Source organism: Cucurbita pepo, chromosome LG04, assembly GCF_002806865.2.
Source record: "Cucurbita pepo subsp. pepo cultivar mu-cu-16 chromosome LG04, ASM280686v2, whole genome shotgun sequence".
Taxonomy (NCBI): domain Eukaryota; kingdom Viridiplantae; phylum Streptophyta; class Magnoliopsida; order Cucurbitales; family Cucurbitaceae; genus Cucurbita; species Cucurbita pepo.
Genome location: NC_036641.1, coordinates 7,471,056 through 7,498,851, shown reverse-complemented (window position 1 = coordinate 7,498,851; position 27,796 = coordinate 7,471,056). Strand labels below are relative to the sequence as shown.

Below are 27,796 nucleotides of genomic sequence, written 5' to 3'. Positions count from 1 at the left end.
AAAAATTCACAATTTTTTTAAAAATTAGTCTATTTTCCGTACTCAATGAAAGCAACCCAATTCAGTACGCCTCTTCAGATGATTAAAAGCTAATTTTACGTAAAATAAAAAATAAAATATTAAAATAATAATAATAATAATAATAATAAATAAAGTGCCCCTTGAAATGATGGAAAGCCATTGGTCCCTTTTGGATTTACTCTCATGTTTAATAACCACATAAAATGCCACATAAATAGTATTTTCTACAAAAATAAATAATAAATAATAATAATAATAATAATAAATAAATAAAATAAAAATAAATACAAGAGTATTATTTAATTGTTTATTTTTTTATTATTTGATAATAATTACTCGTAATATTAAATTTTTTGTGTGAATAATATTGCTCGAGTAATTTAGTTATGGTCGAATTATATTTTACACATTACGTGGACAAATAATATTACAAAGTTCCTACATCATAATTTNAAAAAAAAAAAAAAAAAAAAAAAAAAAAAAAAAAAAAAAAAAAAAAAACTACCTTTTATTTATAATATGTTTATGTAGTCAAAATTATATATTTTATTATTATTTATTTTTTCTTAATCGAAGAAAAAGAATATAAATTAAAGGTGAAACTGTTGGACCACCTAATTAAAAATTTTAAAATTATAGAATAAATTGGAGAATTAGGGCATTATTAATTTACGGAGCATCAAGTACCGTGAGTCAGCATATTCGTTTCCGTATGCTACGTGTCACAATTCAGAATTAACCTTTTTAAAAATTAGTTTAAAAGCCACTTCACACTGTCACTTGTCACTTGTGTGTGTGGTGGCCGCTTTGCCAACAAAGCATTTTCTTTTTTTAAAATAATAATTATATTTATTTAAAATATATGGTATTTAAAAAATTATTGTTGATTATGTGTGATGTCAACAATGGTCGGGGAGAGAACAAACCATCAGTGTAGAAACCTACCTGCCAGACACGTTTTAAAGTCTTCGGGGAAAGCCCATGAGACAATATCTGCTAGCCACACCTTTCCTAGCAGACGCGTTTTAAAGCTTTTAGGAGAAGCTCGAAAGGAAAAGCTCAAGGAAGCCACATCTTCCTCCGGCAGATGCGTTTTAAAGCTTTTAGAGAAAGCCCGAAAGTGAAAGTCAAAGGAAGCCACACCTTTCCTTAGCAGACGCGTTTTAAAGCTTTAAGGGGAAGCCCGAAAAGGGAAAGCCCAAGGAAGCCACACCTTCCCTTAGCATACACGTTTTAAAGTTTTTAGGGGAAGCCCGAAAGGGAAAGCCCAAGGAAGCCACACTTTCCTCTGACAGCGTTTTAAAGCTTTTAGGAGAAGCTCGAAAGTAAAAGTCCAAAAAGACAAATATCTGCTGGTAGTAGGTTTCGATCCTTATAATATCATTTATAAAAGAGTGGTGGTCGTTAATCCGTGGATATATAAATGTAATGGAAAAATCAAAATTAAAAATTAAAAATAAAAAAAAAACGATAAGGAAAAAGGAAAACGAGCATGAAAAGGATTTGTTCGTCTATATTAGCTACAAACAAGAGTCTTGGAGAAAGTTCGAAACTCTCTTTTCACTTGGTTTTCTCTGCTCGTGATTGAGGCCTTTGGAAGTTCATCTTCGTTTTCTTCTTCTTTACGATTATTTCTCGTGTGAAGATCATAAGCTTTTTCTTTCTTGTGAAAATCTGAGGTCAGTGTTCTTTTTTTTTGTTTTTTTGGTATGATTTGTGTTGTTGATCATCACGGACTTTCACTTTACTGCTTGCTTTTGTTTCTGCTTTAGTTTTAATGTTTCATTATCCGTAACAACATGTTTTTGTAGATTTGGCGATTTCTGATTCGTGATTTAGGCCGTTGTGTTTGTGAATAAAGGACGGAGTAGTAGAGAACGAAATGGCGGCGCCTAAGAACTTGGAGAAAATGGCTTCGATTGATGCACAATTGAGGCTTCTTGCACCGAGCAAGGTGTCGGAAGATGATAAGTTGGTGGAGTATGATGTTTTGCTGTTGGATCGCTTTCTGGATATTCTTCAGGATTTACATGGGGAGGATCTTAGAGAAACTGTAATATTCTCACTCTGTACTTTTTTTTTTTTTTTTTNTTTTTTTTTTTTTTTTTTTTTTTTTTTTTTTTTTTTTTTTTTTTTTTTTTTTTTTTTTTTAGTGTATTGAATTTGGTATCTCTGCATTTCAATCTCTGATTAGTTGTATTTGATTATGAGCGTGGAAACTCTGATCGTGATGTTTATGCATTGACGAGTCTTGTGGACTGAAATTATTGAATGTGATGGGGAAATGGATGAAAATTTTATTTACTGTTTGATTTTGTGTTCTTGTGGATTAGGTTCAAGAGTGTTATGAATTTTCAGCCGAGTATGAGAGGAAGCATGACCCTAAAAAATTGGAAGAACTTGGGAATGTTTTAACAAGTTTGGATCCTGGCGACTCTATCGTCGTAGCGAAATCCTTTTCCCATATGCTTAATTTAGCTAATTTAGCTGAGGAAGTTCAGATTGCCTATAGGAGAAGGATAAAGTTAAAGAAAGGTGGATTTGCTGATGAGGCCAATGCTACAACTGAGTCAGATATTGAAGAAACCTTCAAGAGGCTTCTTCAATTGAATAAGTCCCCTCAAGAAGTATTTGATGCTTTGAAAAACCAGACTGTAGATTTGGTCTTTACCGCCCATCCGACTCAGTCTGTTCGTAGATCTTTGCTTCAAAAGCATGGCAGGTTTGCACCCTTTTTAACATGGAGTTTAGTCATTAGTTGAATTGCAAGTTTCAGTGTATCTCTAGATTGTTCTTCTAAGATTTCTCTTGATTTTAAACGTTTTCCAGGATAAGAAATTGCTTGACTCAATTGTATGCAAAAGACATTACTCCTGATGACAAACAGGAACTTGATGAAGCTCTGCAACGGGAGGTATGTTCTTGCTCTAATTTGAGATTGTTTTCTATTTAATAATTATTTGTCAATGTAGGAGCCAATCTCTTGTATATTTCTGGCATCTTATTTTTCTCCTCTCATGTAGATTCAAGCTGCATTTCGCACGGATGAAATTCGACGAACTCCTCCAACGCCGCAGGACGAAATGCGAGCTGGTATGAGCTACTTTCATGAGACAATCTGGAAAGGTGTACCTAAGTTCTTGCGCCGAGTGGATACTGCTTTGAAGAACATAGGAATTGACGAACGTGTTCCTTATAATGCTCCCCTTATTCAGTTTTCGTCGTGGATGGGTGGGGATCGTGATGGTATGTTTATCTCAGCAAAGACTTATATTTAGTCATCCTTTTATTAGACCATCCATTGAGTAATAATGCATGCTGAATCACACCATTTTTGTTGAGTTCTTTGCACTCATTAGAATAAGAGTACATCTAGATGCTTCCGGTATGTTCCAATGAAACAACGGTTTATAATGTGTATATCGGCTGCAGGGAACCCCCGGGTTACACCCGAGGTAACAAGGGATGTCTGCTTATTAGCTAGAATGATGGCTGCCAACTTATATTTTTCCCAGATAGAGGATCTTATGTTTGAGGTATAAGCAAGTAAAATTTCTAGTTTCAAATAAATTTTATGGCTTCTCACACTGCCCTTTGTTTTCAATTCCTCTGTTTTCCAGTTATCTATGTGGAGATGTACTCACGAGTTACAGAGCCGTGCTGATGAACTTCATAGATCCTCAAGAAAAGATGCAAAGCACTACATAGGTATATAAGATTTTGTTTTAAAATTGAACCACATTATAGTTTTTGGTTTTAAAACTACTTAAGATATCAATATGCTACAAAAAACTTGACTGCATTCTTCAATATTGTTTCTTGGCATGGTTTTGATTGGACTCATATCCAGCCTCATGAGTTCACTGACCTTGAATGGCTTTTCACTCTTTCTGGGTGCAGAGTTTTGGAAACAAATTCCTCCAAATGAGCCCTACCGTGTTATTCTTGGTGATGTACGAGACAAGTTATACAATACGCGTGAACGTGCTCGTCATTTATTAACCAATGGAATGTCTGACATTCCCGACGATACAACTTTCACCGATGTTGAGCAGGTTTTTCCTTACATTATGTATCTGTAAATTCTATGCCACTGCAGCAGAATGATCTATAAATCCCTTATTTTGCCAATTCATGAAACAACCATTGTGAGTAAGTATGGTGGTTCAAATTGACCATCTGTAATGAGTTTATTTGAGCCAACATGTAGGCCACATTTGCTAGATGGAATTTTACAGAAGCTTTTGGCCAACATAAAACAACCATTGTGCTTTTTTTTCCTTCCCTTTTGCTAGTGCTGACTTGTTTCCTTTTTCCTCATAGTTCCTGGAGCCTCTGGAACTCTGCTACAGGTCGCTCTGTGCTTGTGGCGATCGTCCCATTGCTGATGGGAGCCTTCTCGATTTCTTACGGCAAGTTTCTACATTTGGGCTTTCACTTGTAAGGCTGGATATCCGGCAAGAATCAGACAGACACACTGATGTCATTGATGCTATCACTAACTACCTGGGTATTGGTTCGTACAAAGACTGGTCGGAACAACAAAGGCAAGAATGGCTACTATCTGAACTCAGTGGCAAACGCCCTCTTTTCGGTCCTGATCTTCCAAAGACAGAAGAAATTGCTGATGTTCTGGACACCTTCAGTGTCATTGCAGAGCTTCCTTCAGATAACTTTGGTGCCTACATTATCTCAATGGCAACAGCACCATCTGATGTGCTTGCTGTTGAGCTTCTACAACGTGAATGTCATGTGCAGAAGCCATTGAGGGTTGTGCCATTATTTGAAAAACTTGCTGATCTTGAGGCTGCTCCTTCTTCTATGGCTCGTCTCTTTTCAATCGACTGGTATAGAAACCGCATCGATGGTAAGCAAGAAGTCATGATCGGGTACTCGGATTCCGGGAAGGATGCTGGTCGTCTCTCTGCTGCTTGGCAGCTATATAAGGCACAAGAAGAACTCATCCAAGTGGCAAAAGAATATGGAGTTAAGCTCACAATGTTCCATGGCCGAGGAGGAACAGTTGGCAGAGGAGGAGGACCTACACATCTTGCTATATTATCTCAGCCCCCAGATACAATTCATGGTTCACTACGTGTCACAGTTCAAGGCGAGGTTATTGAACAATCTTTTGGTGAGGAGCACTTGTGCTTTCGAACACTTCAGCGTTTTACCGCTGCAACGCTCGAGCATGGCATGAATCCACCTGTTTCTCCGAAGCCCGAATGGCGCGCGCTCATGGATGAGATGGCTGTTGTTGCTACAGAGAAATACCGATCCATAGTTTTCCAGGAACCTCGTTTTGTCGAATACTTCCGCCTTGTAAGTGATCAAATCCAGAACACAACGAATAGTTATCATTACTCTTAGTCCATTCACTTACTCTTGCATGATTAAGTTACTTCTGCTATCAATTTAACGAATTATGTTCAGAAATTAACCACTTTTCACGTTCCTTTAAATCTGCAGGCTACCCCGGAGTTAGAATATGGTCGAATGAATATCGGAAGTCGTCCATCAAAGAGGAAGCCAAGTGGAGGCATAGAATCACTGCGTGCAATTCCATGGATCTTTGCTTGGACGCAGACAAGGTTTCATCTACCAGTTTGGCTTGGTTTTGGATCAGCATTTAAAAGTGTCATTGATAAGGATGTGAAGAATCTTCACATGCTTCAGGAGATGTACAGTCAGTGGCCGTTTTTTAGAGTCACTATTGACTTAGTTGAAATGGTGTTTGCCAAAGGTGACCCTGGCATTGCTGCTCTGTATGACAAGCTTCTCGTGTCGAAAGATCTATGGTCGTTTGGGGAGCAATTGAGGGCCAACTTTGAAGAAACTAAGCACCTCCTCCTTCAGGTACTTCACGTATACTTTGTTCTAAAACATTTTGGTGAGATCCCACATTAGTTTAAGGAGAACGAAACATTCTTTATAAGGGTGTAGAAACTTCTCACTAGCAAACGCGTTTTAAAAACCTCGAGGGAAAGCCCGAAAGAGAAAGTCCAAAGAGGACAAATATCTGTTAGCGGTGGACTTAGACCGACGGTAAAACTCTTGCCTGCAACTAAGCAGTTTGCTTTAAAATTTTCAGGTAGCTAAACACAAGGATCTTCTTGAAGGAGACCCCTACTTGAGGCAGCGACTCCGACTTCGTGACTCGTACATAACCACCCTTAACGTTTGCCAAGTGTACACATTGAAGCGTATCCGTGATCCCAACTACAACGTGAAAGTTAGACCTCATCTGTCAAAGGAATACCTAGAATCAAGCAAATCTGCTGCAGAACTTGTGAAACTCAACCCCAAGAGCGAGTACGCCCCGGGTTTGGAGGACACTCTCATCTTAACGATGAAGGGTATCGCCGCCGGTATGCAGAACACTGGTTAAGAGCAGTCATCCCGTGTCGGTGCAACGTCTACCCTCGCTTTTCTCCATATAAATGCTTGTATATTGGGTGTGCTGCTGAGCTCTTCGGCCAACTTCTCACTAGTCTCTTTATAATAACGTATGCTACAAGAACCTTCGATTTGGTAATAGTTGGAAATGCATCGAGTGGTCAGTGTTTTTTCCCCCATCTGATATATGATTCGGCTGCTTCGGTTCCATAAGTGCATTGACAGTTCCAATTACAAGTGATCAGAGGCGCTGAATTCCACGGTTAATGGCTTCCACAAGTCATTCTTGGTCCCTTTCTTCTAGAAGTTTTATCACATTCGAATGGAACGATATTCACCGTTCTTTATATTTTTATTTGTAGAAGTACTCCGAGGTACTTTTTCGTATCTTTATGAATTAAATAATACTATGCTATTATGGATTTATTTGACAATGGTCTCATGTGTGATGTCGAATAAATCACTATTTATAAGGGTGTAGAAACCTTCTCCTAGCAGACGCATTTTAAAGTCTCGAGGAGATGCTCGAAAGGAAAAGCCCAAAGAGGACAATATCTACTAGCGGAAATCACCATTTATAAGGGTGTGAAAACCTCTCCTAGCAGACGCGTTTTAAAGCCTTGAGGGGAAGCTCGAAAGGAAAAACCCAAAGAAGACAATATCTACTAGCGGAAATCACCATTTATAAGGGTGTGGAAACATTTTCCTAGCAGACGCGTTTTAAAGCCTTGAGAGGAAGCCCGAAAGGAAAAGCCCAAATAGGACAATATCTACCACCATTTATAAGGGTGTGGAAACCTTCTCCTAGCAGACGCGTTTTAAAGCCGTGAGAAGAAGCCCAAAAGGAAAAGCCCAACCAAATAGGACAATATCTACTAGCGGAAATCACCATTTATAAGGGTGTGGAAACCTTCTCCTCGCAGACGCGTTTTAAAGCCTTGGGGGAAAGCCCGAAAGGAAAAGCCCAAATAGGACAATAGTAGCGTTTTAAAGCCTTGGGGGAAGCCCGAAAGGAAAAGCCCAAATAGGACAATAGTACTAGTGGAAATCACCATTTATAAGGGTGTAGAAAACTTCCCCTAATAGACGCGTTTTAAAGCATTGAGTGGAAGCCCGAAAGAAAAAGCCCAAAAAAGACAATATCTACTAGCGGTGGATCTGAGTCGTTACACCATGATTGCTTTATCATGTGATAATTTCTCGTTATCTCGCTCCAAAGTCGAATTATGAAACTTCTTTGAACAAAAGAAAGGAATTTTCAAATCACTATTAGTGTGGTAAGTAGAAAGCGGAGTAGGTAGAAATGGTTGTTAGAGTTACGATATGGAGCCCACAAGCCAACCATTTGGTTAGACTACTCGAAGTCATCCATAAACGCACAATTAATATCGAGACACAACCCATTAAGAGGAAGCGAGTCAAGAAAGTACGAGTAAGGAGGACATATGTCTTTTTGACTTCAATATCAATTAAGGCAAGGTACGTGCCACTTCTTAATTTACACTGCCATGCCGACAATTTTTTTTTTTTTTTCTTAAAAAAAACCATTAAATATTATTGGTTGCATGTCGAACATTTTTTTTTATTTTCTTAAAAAAACCGTTAAATATTATTGGTCGCATGTCTTAAACACAGCGTGGACTACTATCTTTGAAAAATAGCTAATTTTAAATTAAATTTCATAAATATCTACCAAATTTCTTCGGTAATATATTCAAAAACATTTTTTAAAATATGGTCTTAGCCACACAAAATTTTAATTTTTAGTATATATAATAATAATAATAATAATAATTAGTTTTTAATTATCAAAAAACAATTAATAAAACCAATGTAGTTTTGAAGAACACGCTTGGGAAATCTTCAATTATTGGTGAGGGATAGTATTGGAATTTCAATCAAATACGAGGGTATTTTAGAGAATTGGCTTTATTTATTTTAATGGGCATTAAATTTACTCTGCAAAATGTAAGACCGTCCATAGGCAATTAGGTATACACGTGGCATGACCAAGGACTCTTCTCTTTACATAATTAGCTCAAAAAAAAGAAAAGAATTGGTTGTACACGTGGCGCGATACTATTGGGTATAAATTTCCACGAATTATCTCTAATACGCGGGTAATTTAGATGTCAATTTTGAGAGACCAGAATCTTTTTGAACAGAGAAGAAGAACAAATATAAAAGATTTTTATTTAATAATAATAATAATAATACATATTTTAAAAAATATATATAAGTAACCATCAGAGCAATTTGAGGGTTCATATTCTCCTTATTTTGTTGGTTTCTCCAGTTTTGTGGGTCTGACTCTGCCTCTCTCTTTCTGGAGCCAGAACCACCAAAAAAACCCACACTGTACAGAAAACCCTAATTCTTTGGTCTCAGATCGGTTATGGCTTCATCCAGAGAGCGCGAGAACTTCGTTTACATCGCTAAGCTCGCCGAGCAGGCCGAGCGTTATGATGGTTTGCAGCATCTCCTTATCTTCTTCGATTTTTATTTGATTTGTATGAAGCTTTGTTGTTTTTGTCTTACTTTTGACTTTCTGCTTAGATCGCATTTATCTGTGGTTGTGATTTGCTTAATTTTGTTTGACTCTGTGTTTATGCCTTTTGAGCTCGGATTTGAAGCGCGATCGCTTGTCTGTGTTGTAGTTTTTCCGAAGTTTTTTGTTCTTTTGAGTGTTGTGTTTTTCAGTTTACACGATCTGTTTGAAACTTGAGGAAATTTAATTTGCCTAAAATTCTGGTACATTTCTTCGATTTTGCTTCTCGAGAAATATTTTTCTCTTGATCTATCGTTTTATATGGTTTTCTGCCTCTTTGGTTCGATTTAATAGAAAATACTCTTTTTTTTGCAAGTCTTTCGATCATCACTCGTTAGCTTGATAGCTTATGCTTCACTTTTACTTACACAGACAACTTGGACATCATTTTATCTGTAAGCGCAAAGCAAATTGAAGTTTCTTCCTGTACTGTCTTTGCTTGTCTCGTCAGAAAAACTCAGATTGTGGTTGTTTTGGATGATAAGATGATGGTTCTGATTCTTATTTACGTTGTTCATATCTTTGATAGAAATGGTGGATGCAATGAAGAATGTTGCAAAGCTTGATGTCGAATTGACAGTGGAGGAAAGAAATTTACTCTCTGTTGGGTACAAGAATGTGGTTGGTGCAAGGAGAGCCTCATGGAGGATTTTATCATCAATAGAGCAGAAAGAAGAAGCTAAAGGAAATGAAACAAATGCCAAGCGCATCAAGGAGTACAGACAAAAGGTTGAAACAGAGCTCTCTGGTATTTGTACTGATATCATGACAGTGATTGACGAACACCTAATTCCCTCTGCTTCAGCTGGGGAATCAACAGTGTTCTACTATAAGATGTAAGTATACTTCTAGCTTATGCATTAATGCATAGATGCATGACTATTGGACACTTGTGAAATTTAATCATCCTTCATTACAGGAAAGGAGATTATTATCGTTACCTTGCAGAATTTAAATCTGGTAATGAGAAGAAAGATGCAGCTGATCAATCGATGAAAGCATATGAGGTGGGTATTTACATTTTCCCCTTCTATTCTTTGTCTTGTTGTATTCTTTTTTTCCCCATGTAGATCGTACTTAGCTTTCTCTCTAAAATATGTCTTATTTAACTTTCTGTCTCTCTGTCTCTAAATTATGTTGACGTATTGCATTTTATACTATACTGAACAAGTTTTTATTTTGCTTTTAGATGTTTTGGATTTGTCTGGTTTGTCATATAAATATATATACATTTTTTTTTCTTGGGAATATGACTATTTAATACGTTCTTTTAGCAGTAGTCTGGATGATGATCGATAAAATTTCATTTTAAGAGGAAATTATCATCAATATTTTCTCTTGCTTCTGGCACTCCCTTTTCTGATTGTAGAAGCAAATACAACGACAAATCTTTTCTTTTCCCTGGTTAAACTTGTTCAAAATAAGGTTTACAGGAAGTTATTTGTCAGAAGGTTTTTGTACTAGACTACTTGGAATTCATAAATCAAACGCTTTAATTGAGTGACGATTGTTCTATATAGCTCCCCTTTGCCTATACATTTCCTAGTTCTTACATTTGTCTTGTCTGTTACAGGCTGCAACTAGCTCAGCCGAATCTGAATTGCCTCCTACACATCCTATCCGCTTGGGTTTGGCATTAAATTTCTCTGTCTTCTATTATGAAATCCTGAATTCACCTGAAAGGTATGGTTATCGTAGTGTTACCAGGAAATCTAGCAGAGATTTATCCTCTTTGGAGCTTAGTTGCGAATGATAGCTACATTGTGCTTTTTTTTGTTTAGGGCCTGCCACCTTGCAAAGCAAGCTTTTGATGGAGCCATCTCCGAACTTGACACCCTCAATGAGGAGTCTTACAAAGACAGCACCTTAATCATGCAGCTTCTTAGAGACAACCTCACATTGTGGACTTCTGACATCCCAGAGGATGGAGGTAATGGTGAAAATCCTTACTGGCCTTGGCCAATACAATATGAAATGGTTTATTGTTTACACTTTTTTGGGGGGCTTTGTAAATCTTCTTCATCTGCTTATTATCCATTTTTATTTCCAGACAAAGGTATGATTATTATGCTATAATCTATTTTTGGTGTTCTCCGGTCTGCATCACTTGAGCCAACTATTATTGAATGTTGTCCTCTTGCAGAATAAGAGAGTTCACATAGCTTATGGACGAACTAAATGAATATTGAATTTTGCTTGTTTGATATCTGTAATCTCTATGGTTGCTGAGAAATGTACTCACCCTCTTCAGCGTTGCCCTGTTTCATGGTTTCAAAAAATCTTGGCCAATGCATTCTCATGTGAATTATGTTAGATAATCCTTGCATTGTTGTTTGCATATGAAAACATTCTAGCCATATAGACTTGTAGTTGTAGCAAGAATGATACGACTGAGTTAGTTAACCTTAATTTCATCCTAAAGTTCATTATAAGCGTCCATTCACCATCTCATTAGATTTACTCTCCCTCCCTCTCTGTGTTTTGACATGCGTTCCCTTATTGCTACAGATGATGCCCAAAAGGTCAACGGCATCGTCAAAGTTGCCGGTGGCGATGATGAGGTGAGTAGCTCGAACCGTTTGTTGCAGTTAGTCAGTGATGTTTGAATTATACTTGACCATCACTCTCCATATGCTCTGCAGTGAAGCGGATAGCATTCTAAGTGGCAGAGGTACTACTCCGGGGATGATGGATGTGACTCGATAATCAATTGCCCTTAGTGTTTAGCATAAGGAGGGTTCCTTTTTATTTTCTTCTCTTTTTCTCCTTCCCTCTTCTCTGATGCCCCATTATTGTGTGGTTTATTTTTTAGTATGATGATGTCTGGACTTATTTGGTCTAGCTTTCCCTTCTCAGTGGATGGTCGATAGGTTGTAGGAGGAATGACTTGAATTGTTAAAAGTGTTTATCCATCCTGTTTACATGAAAAATGTGTTTGTCTGGATTTCGGGTTTGGGTTTCGGGTTTCAGGTTTCGGGTTTCTATTAAAGCATTATATATGTTCTATGTCATTCCTCTCACCAACTCTCTTTCTACCGATAAAATAGAATTTGAGTACAGGGAGACTAGGGAGGCTTGCAGATGGAGGACTGCAAAAAGATTCCTTTTTCAAAGTTGCAACTGTGAAAAATGGGATTAGGCTGCTAGTTCAAGTTTTTCCTTCCGATTTTTAGTTAGGAGAAGGTTTTCACACCTTTGTTCTCCCCTCCCATGTGGGATCTCACAATCACCTACCTATCTTCGGGGCCCAACGTCTTCACAGGCACACTGTTTGATGTTTGGCTCTGAAACCATTTGTAACAGCCTAAGTCCATCGTAGATATCGTTTATCTTAGGACTTTCCCTTTCGAGCTTCTCCTTGAAGTTTTTAGAATGCGTTTGCTAGGAAGATTTTCACACCTAAAGGTTGCTTGTTTAAAAACCCCTTTTAAGTTAGAAGTTTTTATCTCATTTTAGTGAATAGTCTTCCATTGGATGGACGAATTTCCAATTTATGATGCTCGAGTTTGAGAAATTGTTTTGGAAGGATAATGGAATTTGGAATGACTTTTCAATTGGCTTTAAAGCATTTGAAAAGCATGGTAGCGTCATGTGCTTATTATATCATTCTGTACTGCATGATTTGATTGGAATAAACTAAGGTATCATTCCTTTATGCTCTCTATATACCATGAAATACCACTTCATGTCGTCAAATTTTGGTTCCATGTAAAACCACACTGCATTTTCCTTTTATGGATTCTTCCACACCTTTTTCCTTCTAAAATACTTCTTCCAAACTTTAATTAATTAATTAATTAATTAATATATATATATATATATATATATTTCTAATATTTTAAATACATTAAAAAATTATCATTATTAAGTTTGTTCTAATAATACTCTCTATTGAAAATATTTTTAAAATATTCTTGACCCTTAAAAAAATATTNAAAAAAAAAAAAAAAAAAAAAAAAAAAAAAAAAAAAAAAAAAAAAAAAAAAAAAAAAAAAAAAAAACAGAAACGAAAACGAAAACGGAAACAAATTCAGCGAATAACTGAATATCGAATTCGTGATCACGAAGCTTGCTCTGGCATTTCAATCTTCGAGAAGGAAGAAATTGGCAAGCCAACTGATTCAAATCGAACAAGAATTTTGCAGTTGGCATACATTCAGCGTTATCCGCATTGAAGTAATCGTCAAAACCCACCGTTTCCGTCCTTTTTCATTGTTCAATCTCCGCGAAGAACAGAGCAGAGCGGAAAAAACCAGAATCTGTCTTCTGGACGATCGGAAGTATTCAATCTCACTCCCAACTTGCGAAGGCGATCGTTCTTCCTCTCGCACATTCCATCTGTATCGAATTCTGATTCGGAGATGTGCTCCCAATTCCGTTCATGGGTATCGATCCCTCGCCACTAGCTACGTATGTTCCTCAATCCTTATAACAATATTTTGCTTCTCATTTCTATGCCAGATTATTCACCGATCTATTTCATTCACTCGCAGACTTAATTTCAGATTTGTTACCTTCGATTGCGATGAATTCCTTTGATTCTGACCTTGGTAGAGTTTCTGCTGTGATTCTCGATCTCGATGGAACCCTTTTGGACACTGGTCTGTAATTTCTTCCATGAGTTCAAATGTTTTTCTATTTCCACGTTATGATTGTATGAGAATGCAGCCACACTGTTGTATTATGTGCAGAGAGGGCGACAAAAGACGTGTTGAAGGATTTCTTGGCAAAATATGGAAAGGATTTGGATAAAAAGAGGGAAGAGGAGAAGAGATTGGGAATGACTCAGAAAGAATCAGCGGCTGCAATCGTTCGGGACTATGGCCTTCCATTGACGCCAGACCAATTTATTCAAGAAATTACTCCCATGTACAGGGAAAAGTAAGATTCCAGCTCTTATGTTTAGCTCGTTTCCTTAATTTTTATTTCGAGGATTGTTTGGAGGAGACTCACGTTGGCCAATTTAGGGAATGATCATGGGTTTATAAGTAACGAATACATCTCCATTGGTATGAGCCCTTTTGGGAAAGCTCAAATGAGAGCTTATACTCAAAATGGACAATATCGTATTATTGTGGAGGGTCGTAATTTCTAACATCATTTTGATGTAACCGATGAAATGTTCTTCAGATGGCCCTCTGTCAAAGCACTTCCTGGTGCTGATCGTCTTATCAAACATCTTTACTCTCACAAGGTGCCATTTGCGCTCGCTTCAAATTCATCAAATGAGTATATCTACGCAAAAATTGCTAGTGTAAACGGTATTTTCTTCTTTATATGTCTACTTAATTTATTTTTTCGTCTGAATATCTTGCAAATAGAGTGGCATAGAGGGTTGAACTAGCCTCAACTTCACCAGCATATGGTTTTCTTGAAAATTAAAGAAGTTGGATGTTTTTAAATTGTTATTTCATAGTGGATAATGGATAAAGGATTGCTTTGAATTTAATTAACGGAGTATGAAAAAAGGTTTGAAGTGAATGAGTTCAAGTCATCCAATTAGTAGGACCTCGACTAATTTAGTAGGGTCAAGCGGTTGTCCTGTGAGAACAGTTGAAGTGTACTCAAATTGGCTTAGACAATGACGGGTATCAGCCCAATGATGAATAGAATTCAGAATTGGTCATTTTCTGATGCACATGTGTTGCTGCCAATTATATGATATGATTAAACTCTTGCATTGTAGGGTCATATTCTCCTGATTGCTTTTCAGAAAAAGCAATGTATATGTAACACATGGAATTATTATGGAACAGTTCTCTATCATTCTTTACCTTTTCTTTTCTTTTGAGGTTGTCTATGATGTGCTGAACAGATCAATGCTAATTTTGAGTGATTATAGCTATAATATTGTTTTCCAGCTTCCCAGTAATTAGATATCCACAGCTTTCTTCGATCTTCAGCTATTGTAACTCACTTTTATATGTTCTTGTGTGCAGGTTGGAAGGATTGGTTTTCTGTGATTCTTGGTAGCGACCAGGTTATTCAAGGGAAACCTGCTCCTTATCTGTNTTTTTTTTTTTTTTTTTTTTTTTGCATGATCCATTTGAAATCTTACTTTTGGTCATGTGGAAATGGAAGTCTAAGGAACTTCTTGCATTCCGAAATTCTAGTTATATGGATTTAATGATTTCAATGTAAGCGGGTAAAGATTATTGAAAGGAGTAGTCCTGCATTGGCTAATTAAGAGGAAGATCATGGGTTTATAAGTAAGGAACACTATCTCCACGGGTATGAGGCGTTTTGGGGAAACCAAAAGCAAAGTCACGAGAGCTTATGCTCAAAGTGGACAATATCATACCATTGTGGAGGTTCGTGATTCCTAACATAAGATTGTCTTGTGGATTATCGAAATCTTCATAATCCAAATGTCGAAGGAAATGAAAACAATTAAATTGATAAAAAACGAGGGAAATATCCCGAAATGAGAGAATAGAATCTTTAATTGATTAAAAGCTAAAGGTGAAAATAGTTTCCTAGCAAGGTCAACCAACAAATTAACAAAATTTTATTGAATTACTAATCTAAAGGTATCTGACTAAACTGTTACACTAAATATCACTTTTTCAGATTTGAAGAGGCAGCGAAGAGGATGGGCGTAGATGCTTCTCAGTGTTTGGTCATTGAAGATTCCTTGTAAGTTTGCAATTCTTTTGACTATTAATTTTAATTACATAAATATATTCTCAAAATAATTAGTCTTGCAGCCAACATTTATTTCTCGCAGTTATTTTCCTTATCCTAAATAGTTCATTACAATTATTCTGCAGCAAAAGTTAATGACATAAACTATCTGCAACTCCATTCCTCTTTGCTCTTGCTTTTACTTTTTCCCCCCCTCAAGTTTGCAAGTAACTCGATTACAATTTCAACCACCACCTTAATTCAGACTTTTCACCTGGAAACTAACTGGTTTATCACTTTTTATGCACATTTGGAGTGTTAGTAGTAATTTTAGAAGATCTTTTCAGACATTCATATTAAGCTTCCCGAAATGGCAAATGGCTGGGGAGAGAAAAGGTTCATTTTTTTAGGGTACTCCCAAAAACAGATCCAGTGGAGACGGGATGGGACCTGTAGCTTAGAGGATTAGAGAACGTGGCTACGAACCACGGTGTCGGGGGTTTGAATCCCTCCTCGCCTACAACCGGCCAAAAAGGGAAGGGCTTTTCCCTCTGAGAGTAGGAAAATCATGATTGGGATAGCGGATTTGCTTCAGGAACTTAAATGTCAATAGATTCCAATCCACTAGAACTTTACCCTTCGAGGCAAAAAGGACTAGAGCAATAGCACTTCTGCAAGCTAGGGATAGGCTCATTCAACTATCTAGTGATCCGTGACCCTACCTAAGACGCTTGAATCCGTATAACAAGCTGTATTCACTAGGCGTCCTTGCCTTTTGGGGTCATACAGTGTGGCATCTGCTACCTAGGATATCTATTACATGCATCTCCACCTTTTTCTTTTCTCTGAACAAGAGACATTTCCAACAGGGTTGGTGTCAAAGCAGCCAAGGCTGCCAAGATGAAGGTTGTAGCTGTCCCATCCCATGGAGAAGTTGAATGCTCTTCCTTAGCAGATAAAGTGCTTCATTCTTTACTGGAATTTCAGCCTGAGCTGTGGGGTCTTCCCCCATTTGAAGACTGTATGAATATCTTTATTTTTCTTGTATTTTATTTCATTAGTAGTTTTTATTTATCTAATCATTGTCTCAAGTTATTTACATGATATTTTCAGGGGTAGATAGAACCTTACCGATTGATCCAATACATCTGAGCTCTCAATATGTTAATGGGTCCATAAGTGAAATATCAGGTGTGTGATTCTGTATTTCTCTGACCGACTTGCAATGAATACATAGTTTAATGAATTAATGAACAATCTGTTTGATACCCATTCAAGTTTCAATCTTCGAATACTATACTTCCATTGTCCAGTATCATTTTTGAGCTTTCTAAAAGAATTGGACTAAATTGCTTGGTTTGACTTTGACTATGGGATCTGAAAAGTTCTGTGTTGATTTGGCTTTTCAGAATGTTGTAGATCATGATGAGTTTAATGCATGGTTTTCAGAGGATCCATCATTGCCTGACCAAGTTTTTGGAACGTTCATCGGTTGGGCTGGCACTGGTACGGCTTGGACCATCAAGGTTGTGGTTAACATCGGATGGAATTGCAGTTCCTGTACTAAACAGAAAAGGATTTGGGTAACTTTCATTCTTTCATGCATTCCAAATTTATTCGATTTGGTTCACGAGTTTGGCTTCCAATTATGATAACACCATTCACAATTAACATTATTTAGAGGTTTTTCTCACTTTTGGCAGAAACTATGGCCAGTGGACGGATGCGATAGCAAAGTATTTGAGCAGCAAATGCAACTCATGCTTGTTGGCTACATCTGCAGATTGAATTGCAAGGTAAAATAATAGAACAAAGCCCCTGAATTGGTAGGTACATAATAGAACAAAGCCGTAAACAACGAGTAACGGGTCGTGTAATATGATCGATATTACATGAACTTTTCCCAATGAGTATAGCACCAACCTACGGCTTAATTAATTTGAAAATTTCTTCCCTGAAATAGTGAGCCTATTCTTCTCCGAGCTTATATTTGAAACTATGAAATGAAATCTACCTTGTGTAACTGGCCCAAATCCAACCCTAGCAAATATTGTCCTCTTTGGATTTTTTCTTTTGGGCTTCCCTTCAAGATTTTGAAAACGCGTTTGCTAAGGAGAGGTTTCCACACCCCTATAAAGGGAGTTTTGTTCTCCTCTCCAACCGTTGTGGGATCTCACAATCCACTCACCTTTGGGGTCAGCATCCTCACTGATACTCGTTTCCTTCTCCAATCGATGTGGACCCCCCAATCCACCCCCTTCGTGGCCCAACGTCCTTGCTGACACACTGCCTCGTATCTAACCCTTTGGGGCTCAACCTCCTCGCTGGCACATCGCCTGGTGTCTAGCTATAATACCATTCGTAACGGTTCAAGCCCACCGCTAGTAGATATTATCATATTTGGGTTTTTTTATGTTTCTATGTAATCAATACAGTAGTGCCGGCTTGTTATGCACCTGTACCTCAGACTTCATCTGACTAAACTTATGACTACTTAGGATCTTGCAACCATGGATGCGAGAGAGATTGAAGAGTTCAAGCATATAGCGAACACTTTGCTGGACCGACCCATGTTTGTCAACGGTTCATGCACATCTCTTACTGCAAAAGCAACTTCTGGCATGGATGAATAATAGCGTATAGTGTACCAGATTTCACTCTTGTTCATGGAGGAAACACTGTTAGTCTGCAATGATGTGTCGCCACTGGCCCCAAAAAATGGCTATTGTTAGTATTCCCTTCTCTCCCTTTGTTTCCTTTGCAAGTAGACTGTTCAAATATTAGAATAACAAGCTTTCTTTTGTTTTAGAGCAATACTCTTATAAGAAGCTTGGAAAGAGAACGAAAAAAATTAGAATAAGAAGCTTTCTTGGATAAACTTGTTAGAATTATCAACTTTGGTGCTGTTAACTTCAGTATGACTTTTGATATGGGACAGAGGAAGGGAAAGATTAAATCAAAATGGATGGCTTTAACCTTGAAAGTTGAATCTACCTCGACAAAGGGTTCGTGTTTATGTATCCATAAGAGTTTATGTTTAAGGAGTTTGCATATTGGTTCTTAGATCTAATGGGCTAAGATTCATTACTTTAAATGGCTCTATTAGGGTCGTGAGATCTTATATATATCTTTTTTTCTCCGGTTTTAGTCTCAGTACAATCTTTAGTAAATATAGTATGAAACTAATAGGAGAAAGAAGCATTTTTTAACTTCTCAATGACACTTGTTCGAAAAATGAAAAAAATCGCTAGTGGTACCCTTATGGAATATGACTTTAAAATGGCCGAGAGTGAAACTATTTNTTTTTTTTTTTTTTTTTTTTTTTTTTTTTTAACATGAACCGAATTCTTAAAAAAATATTGATCATAACTCATTTTTTAACCTAATGTTTTAAATGGCTCAATTAGAGTCTTCTCGAGAGGGTTTCAGCTATGTGGCCTTATACATATGGCTAAAAGTTTTTTTCTTCCCTAAGCCTTAGTACAATCTCCAATGAACAGTAAGAGAATATATAGTTGATCGTAACTCGGTTTTTACATAATACTTTGTTCCCCCTTCCAATCAATATGTGATCTCACAATCATAGCGTGACAAGCAACACAACGGTGTTCAAATTGGTTTGTAGGTATTCGAGCTATCTCACATATAAGCTAAACAGGTCTCGGAATAACCACCACTTCTAATCCGATTCATGAATCGGGAGAGAATTCCAATTTGGGCACGATTGATCTTAAAACCCTAAATTTTGGTTTGACACTGCTAAGCATCATAGGTGTATTCGAATTGATTTGTAGATATTTGATTCTCGAGATTCTTCGTTGAACATATGCAAATAAGGTTGATTCGATCCTACCAGATTTAGGTGTAGAATCGAGTGATTGAAAAGATGTGGAGCATAAATGGTTAAAAGAAAAGAACATGAAAACATGGTAGTGTTATAAGATTCATGAACTCCACCAGTTTCCATGTTCATTACAGGACAAAGCAGTACACCTCCTTCCTTCACCAAAATTTTCAACACTTAGCAGTGGCAGATGGGACATACCCACTCCTTTCAATTTCACCTCTGAAATCAACACAAAAGGATGCCTACCTTCAAACCAAAAGGCTCAGGGCCCATCAGCCCACTAGGGATGGGGCCCATACTCCTGATTCTGTTTCTCGTGTTCGACCCCCGAAATATTGTGCTAGTAGGTTGGTACAACGTGACTGACAGTTTAGAGTAACGGCATATTCAAAGCACTAAAACACTCTAAGATAATTTTTATGGTAGCGCCTATTTATGAAGATTTCAACTATTCACGAGGTTTTATCAAACCATAAGAACGAACTCTGAATTAAATTCTAACTTTCTCAAAATCACAAAAACTAACCCTGAACCAAGCTGTTTGAAATTTGAATGTTTCTATCCCTACACGTTCGAGTTGTAGCAATCATATTGAATAATTTTTCCCTGTCACCCGAAATCAGAAAAGACTCACCCAGCTATGTTTTTACCAAAAATGAGTTGTTTCCTGATAATCATTAGCCTTGCTTTCTCTAGAACCATCAGTTTTGGTAAAGTTGAAATGAAAAGTTAAAGAACAAAATAATGCATGCGGTGAAAAAGTAGAGCATACCATACCACAATAACACAGGACAGGTCGGTTGTAGATGAAAAGAAAGTGCATCTCTCTGTGTCGGTTCTGATCTCATCTCATCTCATCTACCACAAACATGAGTTTCATTTGAAGGTACACAACAAGAAATCACACCAGCAGTTAGAAATGAAATCAAATCGGTCCAAGTCCACCGCTAGCAGATATTGTCAGTGCTAGGAAGGACACTGAGCCTCGAAGAGGGGAGGACACGAAGCGGTGTACCAGCAAGGACGTTGGACCCCAAAGGAGAGTGGATGGTGAGATCTCACATCAGTTAGGGAGGATAACATCAAAGCAATTAACAGTGGCAATACAAAGCAGATGTTTCCACACCCTTATAAGGAATGCTTCATTCCCTCTCCAACCGACGTGGGATCTCACAATCCACCCTCTTTGGTTACGGACACACCGCATACTATTTGTAACAGCCCAAGTCCACCACTAACAAATATTCTCTACTTTAGCCCGTTACGTGTTGCCATCAGCCTCACAGTTTTAAAACACGTCTACTAGGTAGAGGTCTCCACACCCTCACAAAGAATGCTTCGCTCTCCTCTCCAACACAACAAATGTGGAATATCACAACAACAGACTTCAAACTCGGCCAACTCGGCCAATATTATACACCAAAGGGTAAATGAATGATGTCCAAGATATAACCAGGGGACACATAATAATTACATTAAGTAAATGGGATCCAAATGAGGAAGAATATGGTTGAATATTACAAATGAAAGAAATAAACTCAGCAAACATTAAGTAAGTAACTTTTAGTCTGTGAGGGTTCCTCTGCCTACAATTCTAGGAAACAATTATGTAGTTGATTATGTTACACCTAAAGTTACTACCCTTTTTGTATCATGAGTTTACCATCAAATGAGTTTTTTACCATCAAATGAGTTTTTTACCATCAAATGAGTTTTTTACCATCATGACACAATGCTGGGAGTGTTTGTTGAACAATACAGCTTCTCACTGAGTCCTCCAAGAACCGGTGGATCGGACGGATCGTTTCGATCAACTTCTCCCCGTTCTTGTAAATCTTGAACGCTGGAACGGTTTTTATGCCTTCCGCCTTCGCTATGGACATGCTCTCCTCCACGTCCACCTGCCATAGAAATACCGTGTTTTTTGATCGGTGGAGATTCAAAATCATGTAATTGTAACGACCCAGACCCACCGCTAGCAGATATTGTCCTCTTTGGATTTTCCCTTTCGGGCTTCCCCTCAAGGTTTTTAAAACGTGTATGCTAAAGAGAGATTTCCACACCCTTATAAAGGGTGTTTCGTTCTCCTCCCTAACCAATGTGGGATATCACAATCCACCCACCTTCAGGGCCCAGCGTCCTCGCTGGCACTCGTTCCTTTCTCCAATTGATGTGGGACACCCACCCAATCCACCCCCTTCGGGGCCTAGCATCTTTACTGGCACACTGCCTTGTGTCTACCCCCCTTCGGTGAACAAATCACCTAGTGTCTGGCTCTGATACCACTTGTAATGGCCCAGTCCTACCGCTCTGATACCACTTGTAATGGCCCAGTCCTACCGCTAGCAAATATTGTCCTCTTTGGGCTTTGCCTTTCAAGCTTCCCCTCAAGGTTTTTAAAATGCGTCTGCTAGGGAGAGGTTTCCACACCCTTATAAAAGGTGTTTCGTTCTCCTCCCCTACCAATGTGGGATGTCATAATCCACCCCCCCTTCAGGGCCCAGCGTTCTCGCTGGCACTCGTTCCTTTCTCCAATCGATGTAGGACACACACCAAATCCACTCCCCTTCAGGGCCCAGCATCTTTACTGGCACACTACCTCGTGTCTACCCCCTTAGGTGAACAAATCACCCAATGTTTGACTCTAGTACCATTTGTAACAACCTAGGCCCACCGCTAGCAAATATTGTCCTCTTTGGGCTTTCCCTTTCGGGCTTCCCCTCAAGGTTTTTAAAACGCGTCTGCTAGGGAGAGGTTTCCACAACCTTATAAAGGGGGTTTCGTTCTCCTCTCCAACCAATGTGGGATATCACAGTAACATAGGCATTGGCACGAGAAATGTCATGTGTTAGTCATTGTGATGAAGATGTCCCATTGACACATACCTTTATGAACTTAACAGAAGGGTAGCGTATGCATAGCGTATTCACGAACGCAGATGTTTCGTCGCATATATCGTTGGAAACCTTGAAATGAACCACTGAAACACCTGAAAATTCAAGTTTTCCTTCAGACAGGATACGAGTAATCGAGGAGGCATAACTTGCAGTGTTCGAAGACGGTGAAAGCGTAATAGAATCGATGTTTAACGACGAATGAACTCACTAGATGATGATATTGCAGCTTTCAGTTTATCAAGAGTAAAAACTTCCTCCACCTCACCACTATCTGTTCTACGATCAACTACTTCTCCACGAGATCTCTTCAATGCAGCCTGTGCTTGATGTAGAGATTCAGCAACCTCACCGTCTCCGGGAAGTTCCCTCCTCAAGAACTCGAGATCTTTCACGGCGCCTTCCCATCTTTCAAGCTAAAACGTTCCATGACAGAACACGAAAACATATGAAAACACATGTCAAAACACATACAACAACATCCTGTAAGAACGAGAAAGAATCGGCACCGATCACTCGTTTCACCTTTGCATTTGAAGCAGCTCTACGAAGAAGAGCCTTCGTGTAGTTCGGTTGGATCTTGAGGGCTTGATTACAGTCCTCAACAGATTGTTCCCAAAGTCCAATCTTAGCCCAACATACCGCTCGATTGCAATAAAGAACGTGATTCGAACTATCATACTTGAGGCCCTCTCCATATGCAGTACAGGCTTCTGTATATCTTCCCGAGCTAAAAAGATCGAAACCCCGAGAACGAGCTCGTGCCACCATTTTCACATTGCTCAACAACTTCGAAACTTCAAGATTAGTCATGTTAATCTTGCTAGCTCTCTCAGCTGCCTGTACTGCATTATCAAACCTGCAAGAAGACCAATGAGCTCTAATTCACCACTAAACAATAAACCGAACTTATGTTCCCATAACGTATTACCTTCCCAACGCCATCTCGATCATGGCACGGACGAAGAACACGTAAGCTTCAGCAAGCATACCAAAGAACTTGGTTTGTGAGCATGAAGCCAAAGATTCCATCTTAGAAACGTTTGATAAGCAGGAGTCTGCCTCTTCAAGCTGATGGAGCTTCAAAAGGGCTTCAGCTTTACATGAAACAAGCTTTACATTGCATTCAAACAAGTTTCATTAGGGATAAATACACATATAAACACAAAGAAACATCTCTATGAGTTCTACCTGTGGAGAGAAATCTGCTCCAGCTGTTATGGCTGCTTCAGCTTCCTTTAGAACACTCCTCCAGTCACCGGCTTTTCGAGCATCGGCACACTGGTTCAAGATCTTATCGAACAACTTCAACTTCTGCAACTCCAAATGGTCTGGCTGTCCTGATAAAAGGAGATGACTCCGGGATTTCTCTACCTGCCCAAAACTGGAAGCAAGAACGTCGGCCAAACCGAACCGAACCAGAAACTGCATTTAGCTTAAAAATCTAAGAACACTTAAGCCATTCCTACAGGTTATGGAACCTACTGAGAAACTATCACATTATTGAAGAACCCCATTGGATAGCAGCCATTTCTAGAACTAGATATCAAATGTTCCCCATTGGATAGCAGCCATTTCTAGAACTAGATATCAAATGTTCCCCATTGGATAGCAGCCATTTCTAGAACTAGATATCAAATGTTCTTCACTGATCTGAGGAAACATGGTGTCAAAGCAATGAAAATCCTACAAATTAACTATGAATCAAGCAGCAGTGATAATAAGAACAGAAACCATGTGGATCTCAGCAACACAGACCAATCATTGAATCATCTTCCAAGAAAAAAGGAAAGAACAGCATGGAGAAACCATTAAAAAACTCATATCATCTCCTCAGAATTCAACAAAAGAACCAAACACTTACCGGAGATAAAGAGCAGCAAGCCTTTGGTGAGCTCTCCCATAGCTGAGATCGAGTCTCACAGCCTCCTCACACTCCCTCACCGCCTCTCCCAGCCGTCCAAGCGCCGTCAACGCCGCCGCCCGGTTGCTCCGACAAGCTGCATTTTCCGGGAATAAGGAAATGGCTCGATCATACAACGATAAAGCTTCTACGAAATTCCCTCTTCTATACAATTCATTCGCAGCCCTTTTGACTTCCTCTGGATCGGAGATCGCCATTGCCCTTTTAACTATCGATGTTTCACCACCCATTAGTAAATTCCCTTCAGCAAGGCTTCCCGGATTCCCCAATTTCGCGCCGCCACCGCCGCGAATAATGCTTCCGTGGCCGTAATTCCCAGTGCCAGACCCCAACGTGTCGGTCCGAGTAGGAGTTCTGTGCGCAATGTTGGCCTTCAAAACCTTGCCGGAAGGGCAAATGTTGCCGCTCGGAAACACATTGCTGATAGAGTTTGAAGAAACCGAGTTGATTCCATTGCTCGTAGTTGTAAGGGTTTTACCCGAGTAGATTAGTGGCGATCCAGTCGATAACGACCGTCGGTGACCCGGCCTTGAACTCCGCAATGCGGCGGCGGATCGTTGGCCATCGAAACCACTCGGACTCGTCTCCGACGACACTGAGAGCTCCCCAGAATGACTGTCCGGTTTCCCCTCCGATCTTTTACCCATTTGGGTATTGTTAGTTCTGCCGGTAACTGAGCCAGATGAACCGGAACTACTACTGGAAGTGTTAGCCCCACCAATCCCATAGCCATTGTCGCCGGTAACCAAGCTTCGAGTCGTCATCAATGGCGAAACCGGCGAACCCAGATCGTGCTCTTTCACATCAGGCTTATTGTCCCCCAAACTAAATCCATCGCGAAATCGGCCAGTTAAAGAATCAGAACCCATTTCTTGAATCTATTTCACAGCGCGAACATTCGCCTAACAATTTACAGTCAAAACAAAAGTTCAATTACCATAACTTTTTAATTTCATCAATTTGTTAGTTAATTGATTACCGACCAATCCCAAATTAAAATTTCAAAATTAAAAAAATTAAATATCTTAAACTATAAGACACTAAATTAAAATTTTAAAATTTATTTAACCTCGAAATCTATTAAATATTTTTAAAAATTCAGAATAATTTATGGGGTAAAAATAAAAAGATTGGAGGAGATTGAGCCCATATGGGAAATACAACCAAAATGTGTGTTTATGGGTTTGTTTTCGATCTTATCCAAAACAAATCCTTAGTATTTACTTTATTGCCAAAAACTATTAAATATTTCCCTTTTTTTTTTTTTTTTAAATTTTTTATTCTCATCAATTTAGTGGAATTATTGTATTTTAATTTAAATTACGCGTTTTATTTCTATATATTTTTAAAATAAAAAAATCGACGATAAAATAAGTAATTTTCTTTTTTTTTTTGTAGTAACTCGAGTTATGGATTTTCAATTTGTGGGAATAGTTTGACATCTGTATCTGTATTGGGTATGTTGTCCGTCTATTTTATTAAATTTTAGAAAAAAATCTAAATTTTTTAATTTCGCAGGTTGATGAAGTGGGAATAGAAAAGTCACTTATTTCAATTTCGAGTAATTTCTATTAAAAATATAAAATATCTTAATAAATTTAATAATATTTTGTAAGTACGAACATATGTAATGGTCAGCGATTATAATTTCTAAAAAGTCAAATTTCAAAAAAAAAATCATAAATGAAAGCAAGATATATATAAATTAGGGCACGAAATTGGGTGGGAGAGGGTAAGAAATATAATCCCGACTTTGGTCTTGTTTGGAGAATGAAGAGAAATATGATCTCGTCCTCGGCCCCGTTTAGCTAACAGAGATAAATTTCTCCCCACTCTTTCCACGTTCCCTTTTTTAATAGAATAATGAAACTTTAAATTCTCGAGTTAATTAGCCTTTCTATTAATAAATGGTTGAATTTTAATTGATTTGTAATGATTAAATGAGAAAATTTATGATTTTTCTTTGTTCTTAAAATAATTTTTATTCATTTTTTTCGCAAGAAAAATAATAAAATTTTGAATTAGCTTTTCTAATTTATTTTGTGTTTTTTTGGAAAAAATATATAAAAAGTGGGAAGGTATAGATTGATGGAAGTGAGCTGGCATGGTCCTAATTGCTGACGTCAGAATCTGTCGTTTTCAATTAGGGTGTAAATGATGCTTACGTGTCTTTACTCATTTTACTTTACAAAGATTAATTCAGACTAGATTCTTTACGCCATTTATGACCAAAATAACCCTCTCTCAATTACCAGAATACCCTTCTCGTCTAAGATATTAAAATTAAATCTATTCAATAATAATTCCAATTATTAGATATTAATATCTCCCAATAAGTTTTTTAAACCTTATATCTCATTTCTAAAATGTAATATTACTATAAAAAGGATAAAAAAAAGAAAATATTATCTATTATATTTAGCCTAAAAATAACTTTTTTTATTAAAAAAAAAAAAGACAAGGGTAGAGAAGTCATTTGGTAAAGCATGGGCAAGGGCAAAAGAGTCAACAAATCCATAAGCAGAATGCCAACACCTTCCAGCTAGGCACGTCAGGCGCCAAAACCATTTGCCGTTTTTGCGCCGTTAGCACTGTCGCTAAGATATCCCCTGTTTGGCTACACGGATTCCCTCTAAACTTATCCCCAACAAAAATGAATTCTTGTTGCTGCCAACTAAACTCCAAACCAAACAAAACCCCTCAATTTTCCTCTTTTTTATTTATTTATTTATATTTACATTCATTATTAATTTATTAATTTATTTATTTATTCCAAGAACCGGAAAACCACACCAATATCCCTTATATTAATTTTAATTATACTATATATAAAAATACCCACAGTAATTAAAATATAATTTAATTGGTTAATAAATACATTAATATATATATATATATATATATATATATATATATATATATATATATATATATATGTATATATATGTTTTTTTTTTATCCATTTTGATCTAGACAAGACAAACCTAGGAATTTCAAAGGGCATTCCATTGGTCAAAGGTAAGTGATGGGTTGTTTTTCCCTATTTAAATGGGCAAATAATTATAGTGTCTTTATCTTTAGGAACACAAATAGGGGTAGAAAAGGTCATTACGGTCTTAAATGCTAATGTCTTGCAAATCCGGACACATATCTATTGGTTAAGGCATGCTGTGAGATCTCACATCGATTCTAGTGTGGAACGAAACCCTCTTTATAAGGGTGTGGAAACCTCTCTTTAGTAGACGTGTCTTAAAATTGTGAGGCTAATGACGACACGTAATGGGTCAGAGCAGACACTATCTATTGGCGGTGGGCTTGAGTTGTTACAAATAGTATCAGAGCCAGACACTGGCGGTGTATCAGTAAGAATGCTAGGTTTCCAATGAGGGTGAATTGTGAAATCCCACGTTGATTGGAGAGAGGAATGACGCATTCGTTATAAGGGTGTGAAAACTTCTTCTTAGTAGACGTGTTTTAAAACCGCGAGACTGACAACGATACGTAACGGGCCAAAGTGGATAATATCTGCTACCAGTGGGTTA

At 37.9% G+C, this 27,796-nt stretch overlaps 4 protein-coding genes across 4 annotated transcripts; 3 read left to right on the top strand and 1 right to left on the bottom strand.

Moving 5' to 3' along the window:
• Positions 1-1,467: 1,467 nt before the first annotated feature.
• Positions 1,468-6,851, top strand: LOC111793177 (phosphoenolpyruvate carboxylase 2-like; the record flags this gene model as incomplete). Its single annotated transcript, XM_023674951.1, is given in 11 exon segments — positions 1,468-1,700; positions 1,833-2,074; positions 2,355-2,743; positions 2,851-2,935; positions 3,045-3,267; positions 3,454-3,557; positions 3,642-3,729; positions 3,922-4,076; positions 4,345-5,343; positions 5,491-5,877; positions 6,113-6,851. Coding segments are annotated over 10 exon segments (2,898 nt in total). The 3' UTR covers positions 6,410-6,851.
• Positions 6,852-8,651: 1,800 nt separating this feature from the next.
• LOC111793149 (14-3-3-like protein D) lies at positions 8,652-11,909 on the top strand. Its single transcript, XM_023674898.1, has 7 exons — positions 8,652-8,885; positions 9,495-9,801; positions 9,885-9,972; positions 10,539-10,648; positions 10,747-10,895; positions 11,474-11,526; positions 11,608-11,909. Exons 1-7 carry the CDS (start codon positions 8,813-8,815, stop codon positions 11,608-11,610), a joined length of 783 nt encoding a protein of 260 aa, XP_023530666.1. The 5' UTR covers positions 8,652-8,812; the 3' UTR covers positions 11,611-11,909.
• Positions 11,910-12,993: 1,084 nt separating this feature from the next.
• LOC111793148 (bifunctional riboflavin kinase/FMN phosphatase-like) lies at positions 12,994-18,609 on the top strand. Its single transcript, XM_023674897.1, has 11 exons — positions 12,994-13,375; positions 13,459-13,566; positions 13,657-13,846; positions 14,096-14,226; positions 14,905-14,974; positions 15,536-15,601; positions 16,459-16,610; positions 16,703-16,780; positions 17,039-17,172; positions 17,293-17,385; positions 18,088-18,609. The coding sequence occupies exons 2-11, from the start codon at positions 13,491-13,493 to the stop codon at positions 18,220-18,222; spliced, it is 1,125 nt and encodes a 374-aa protein (XP_023530665.1). The 5' UTR covers positions 12,994-13,375; positions 13,459-13,490; the 3' UTR covers positions 18,223-18,609.
• A 2,254-nt stretch (positions 18,610-20,863) lies between these two features.
• Positions 20,864-25,173, bottom strand: LOC111794082 (inactive TPR repeat-containing thioredoxin TTL3-like). Its single transcript, XM_023676213.1, has 7 exons — positions 24,195-25,173; positions 23,522-23,714; positions 23,262-23,443; positions 22,856-23,189; positions 22,542-22,746; positions 22,322-22,425; positions 20,864-21,337 (listed from the first exon to the last, which is right to left on the bottom strand). Exons 1-7 carry the CDS (start codon positions 25,121-25,123, stop codon positions 21,140-21,142), a joined length of 2,145 nt encoding a protein of 714 aa, XP_023531981.1. The 5' UTR covers positions 25,124-25,173; the 3' UTR covers positions 20,864-21,139.
• Positions 25,174-27,796: the final 2,623 nt, after the last annotated feature.

What these genes read in the sequence shown, in the direction of transcription:
- LOC111794082 (XM_023676213.1), bottom strand. Translation starts at nt 25,123, where the DNA reads ATGGGTTCTGATTCTTTAACTGGCCGATTTCGCGATGGATTTAGTTTG. An exon ending in CTTGCTGCTCTTTATCTCCG is followed by an intron (nt 23,715 to 24,194) that starts GTAAGTGTTTGG and finishes TCTTGCTTCCAG; the next exon opens with TTTTGGGCAGGTAGAGAAAT. An exon ending in GAGCTGCTTCAAATGCAAAG is followed by an intron (nt 22,747 to 22,855) that starts GTGAAACGAGTG and finishes GGAACGTTTTAG; the next exon opens with CTTGAAAGATGGGAAGGCGC.
- LOC111793148 (XM_023674897.1), top strand. Translation starts at nt 13,491, where the DNA reads ATGAATTCCTTTGATTCTGACCTTGGTAGAGTTTCTGCTGTGATTCTC. An exon ending in TGGAACCCTTTTGGACACTG is followed by an intron (nt 13,567 to 13,656) that starts GTCTGTAATTTC and finishes TATTATGTGCAG; the next exon opens with AGAGGGCGACAAAAGACGTG. An exon ending in TCTTCCCCCATTTGAAGACT is followed by an intron (nt 16,611 to 16,702) that starts GTATGAATATCT and finishes TGATATTTTCAG; the next exon opens with GGGTAGATAGAACCTTACCG.
- LOC111793149 (XM_023674898.1), top strand. Translation starts at nt 8,813, where the DNA reads ATGGCTTCATCCAGAGAGCGCGAGAACTTCGTTTACATCGCTAAGCTC. An exon ending in GCAGGCCGAGCGTTATGATG is followed by an intron (nt 8,886 to 9,494) that starts GTTTGCAGCATC and finishes TATCTTTGATAG; the next exon opens with AAATGGTGGATGCAATGAAG. An exon ending in AATCGATGAAAGCATATGAG is followed by an intron (nt 9,973 to 10,538) that starts GTGGGTATTTAC and finishes TGTCTGTTACAG; the next exon opens with GCTGCAACTAGCTCAGCCGA.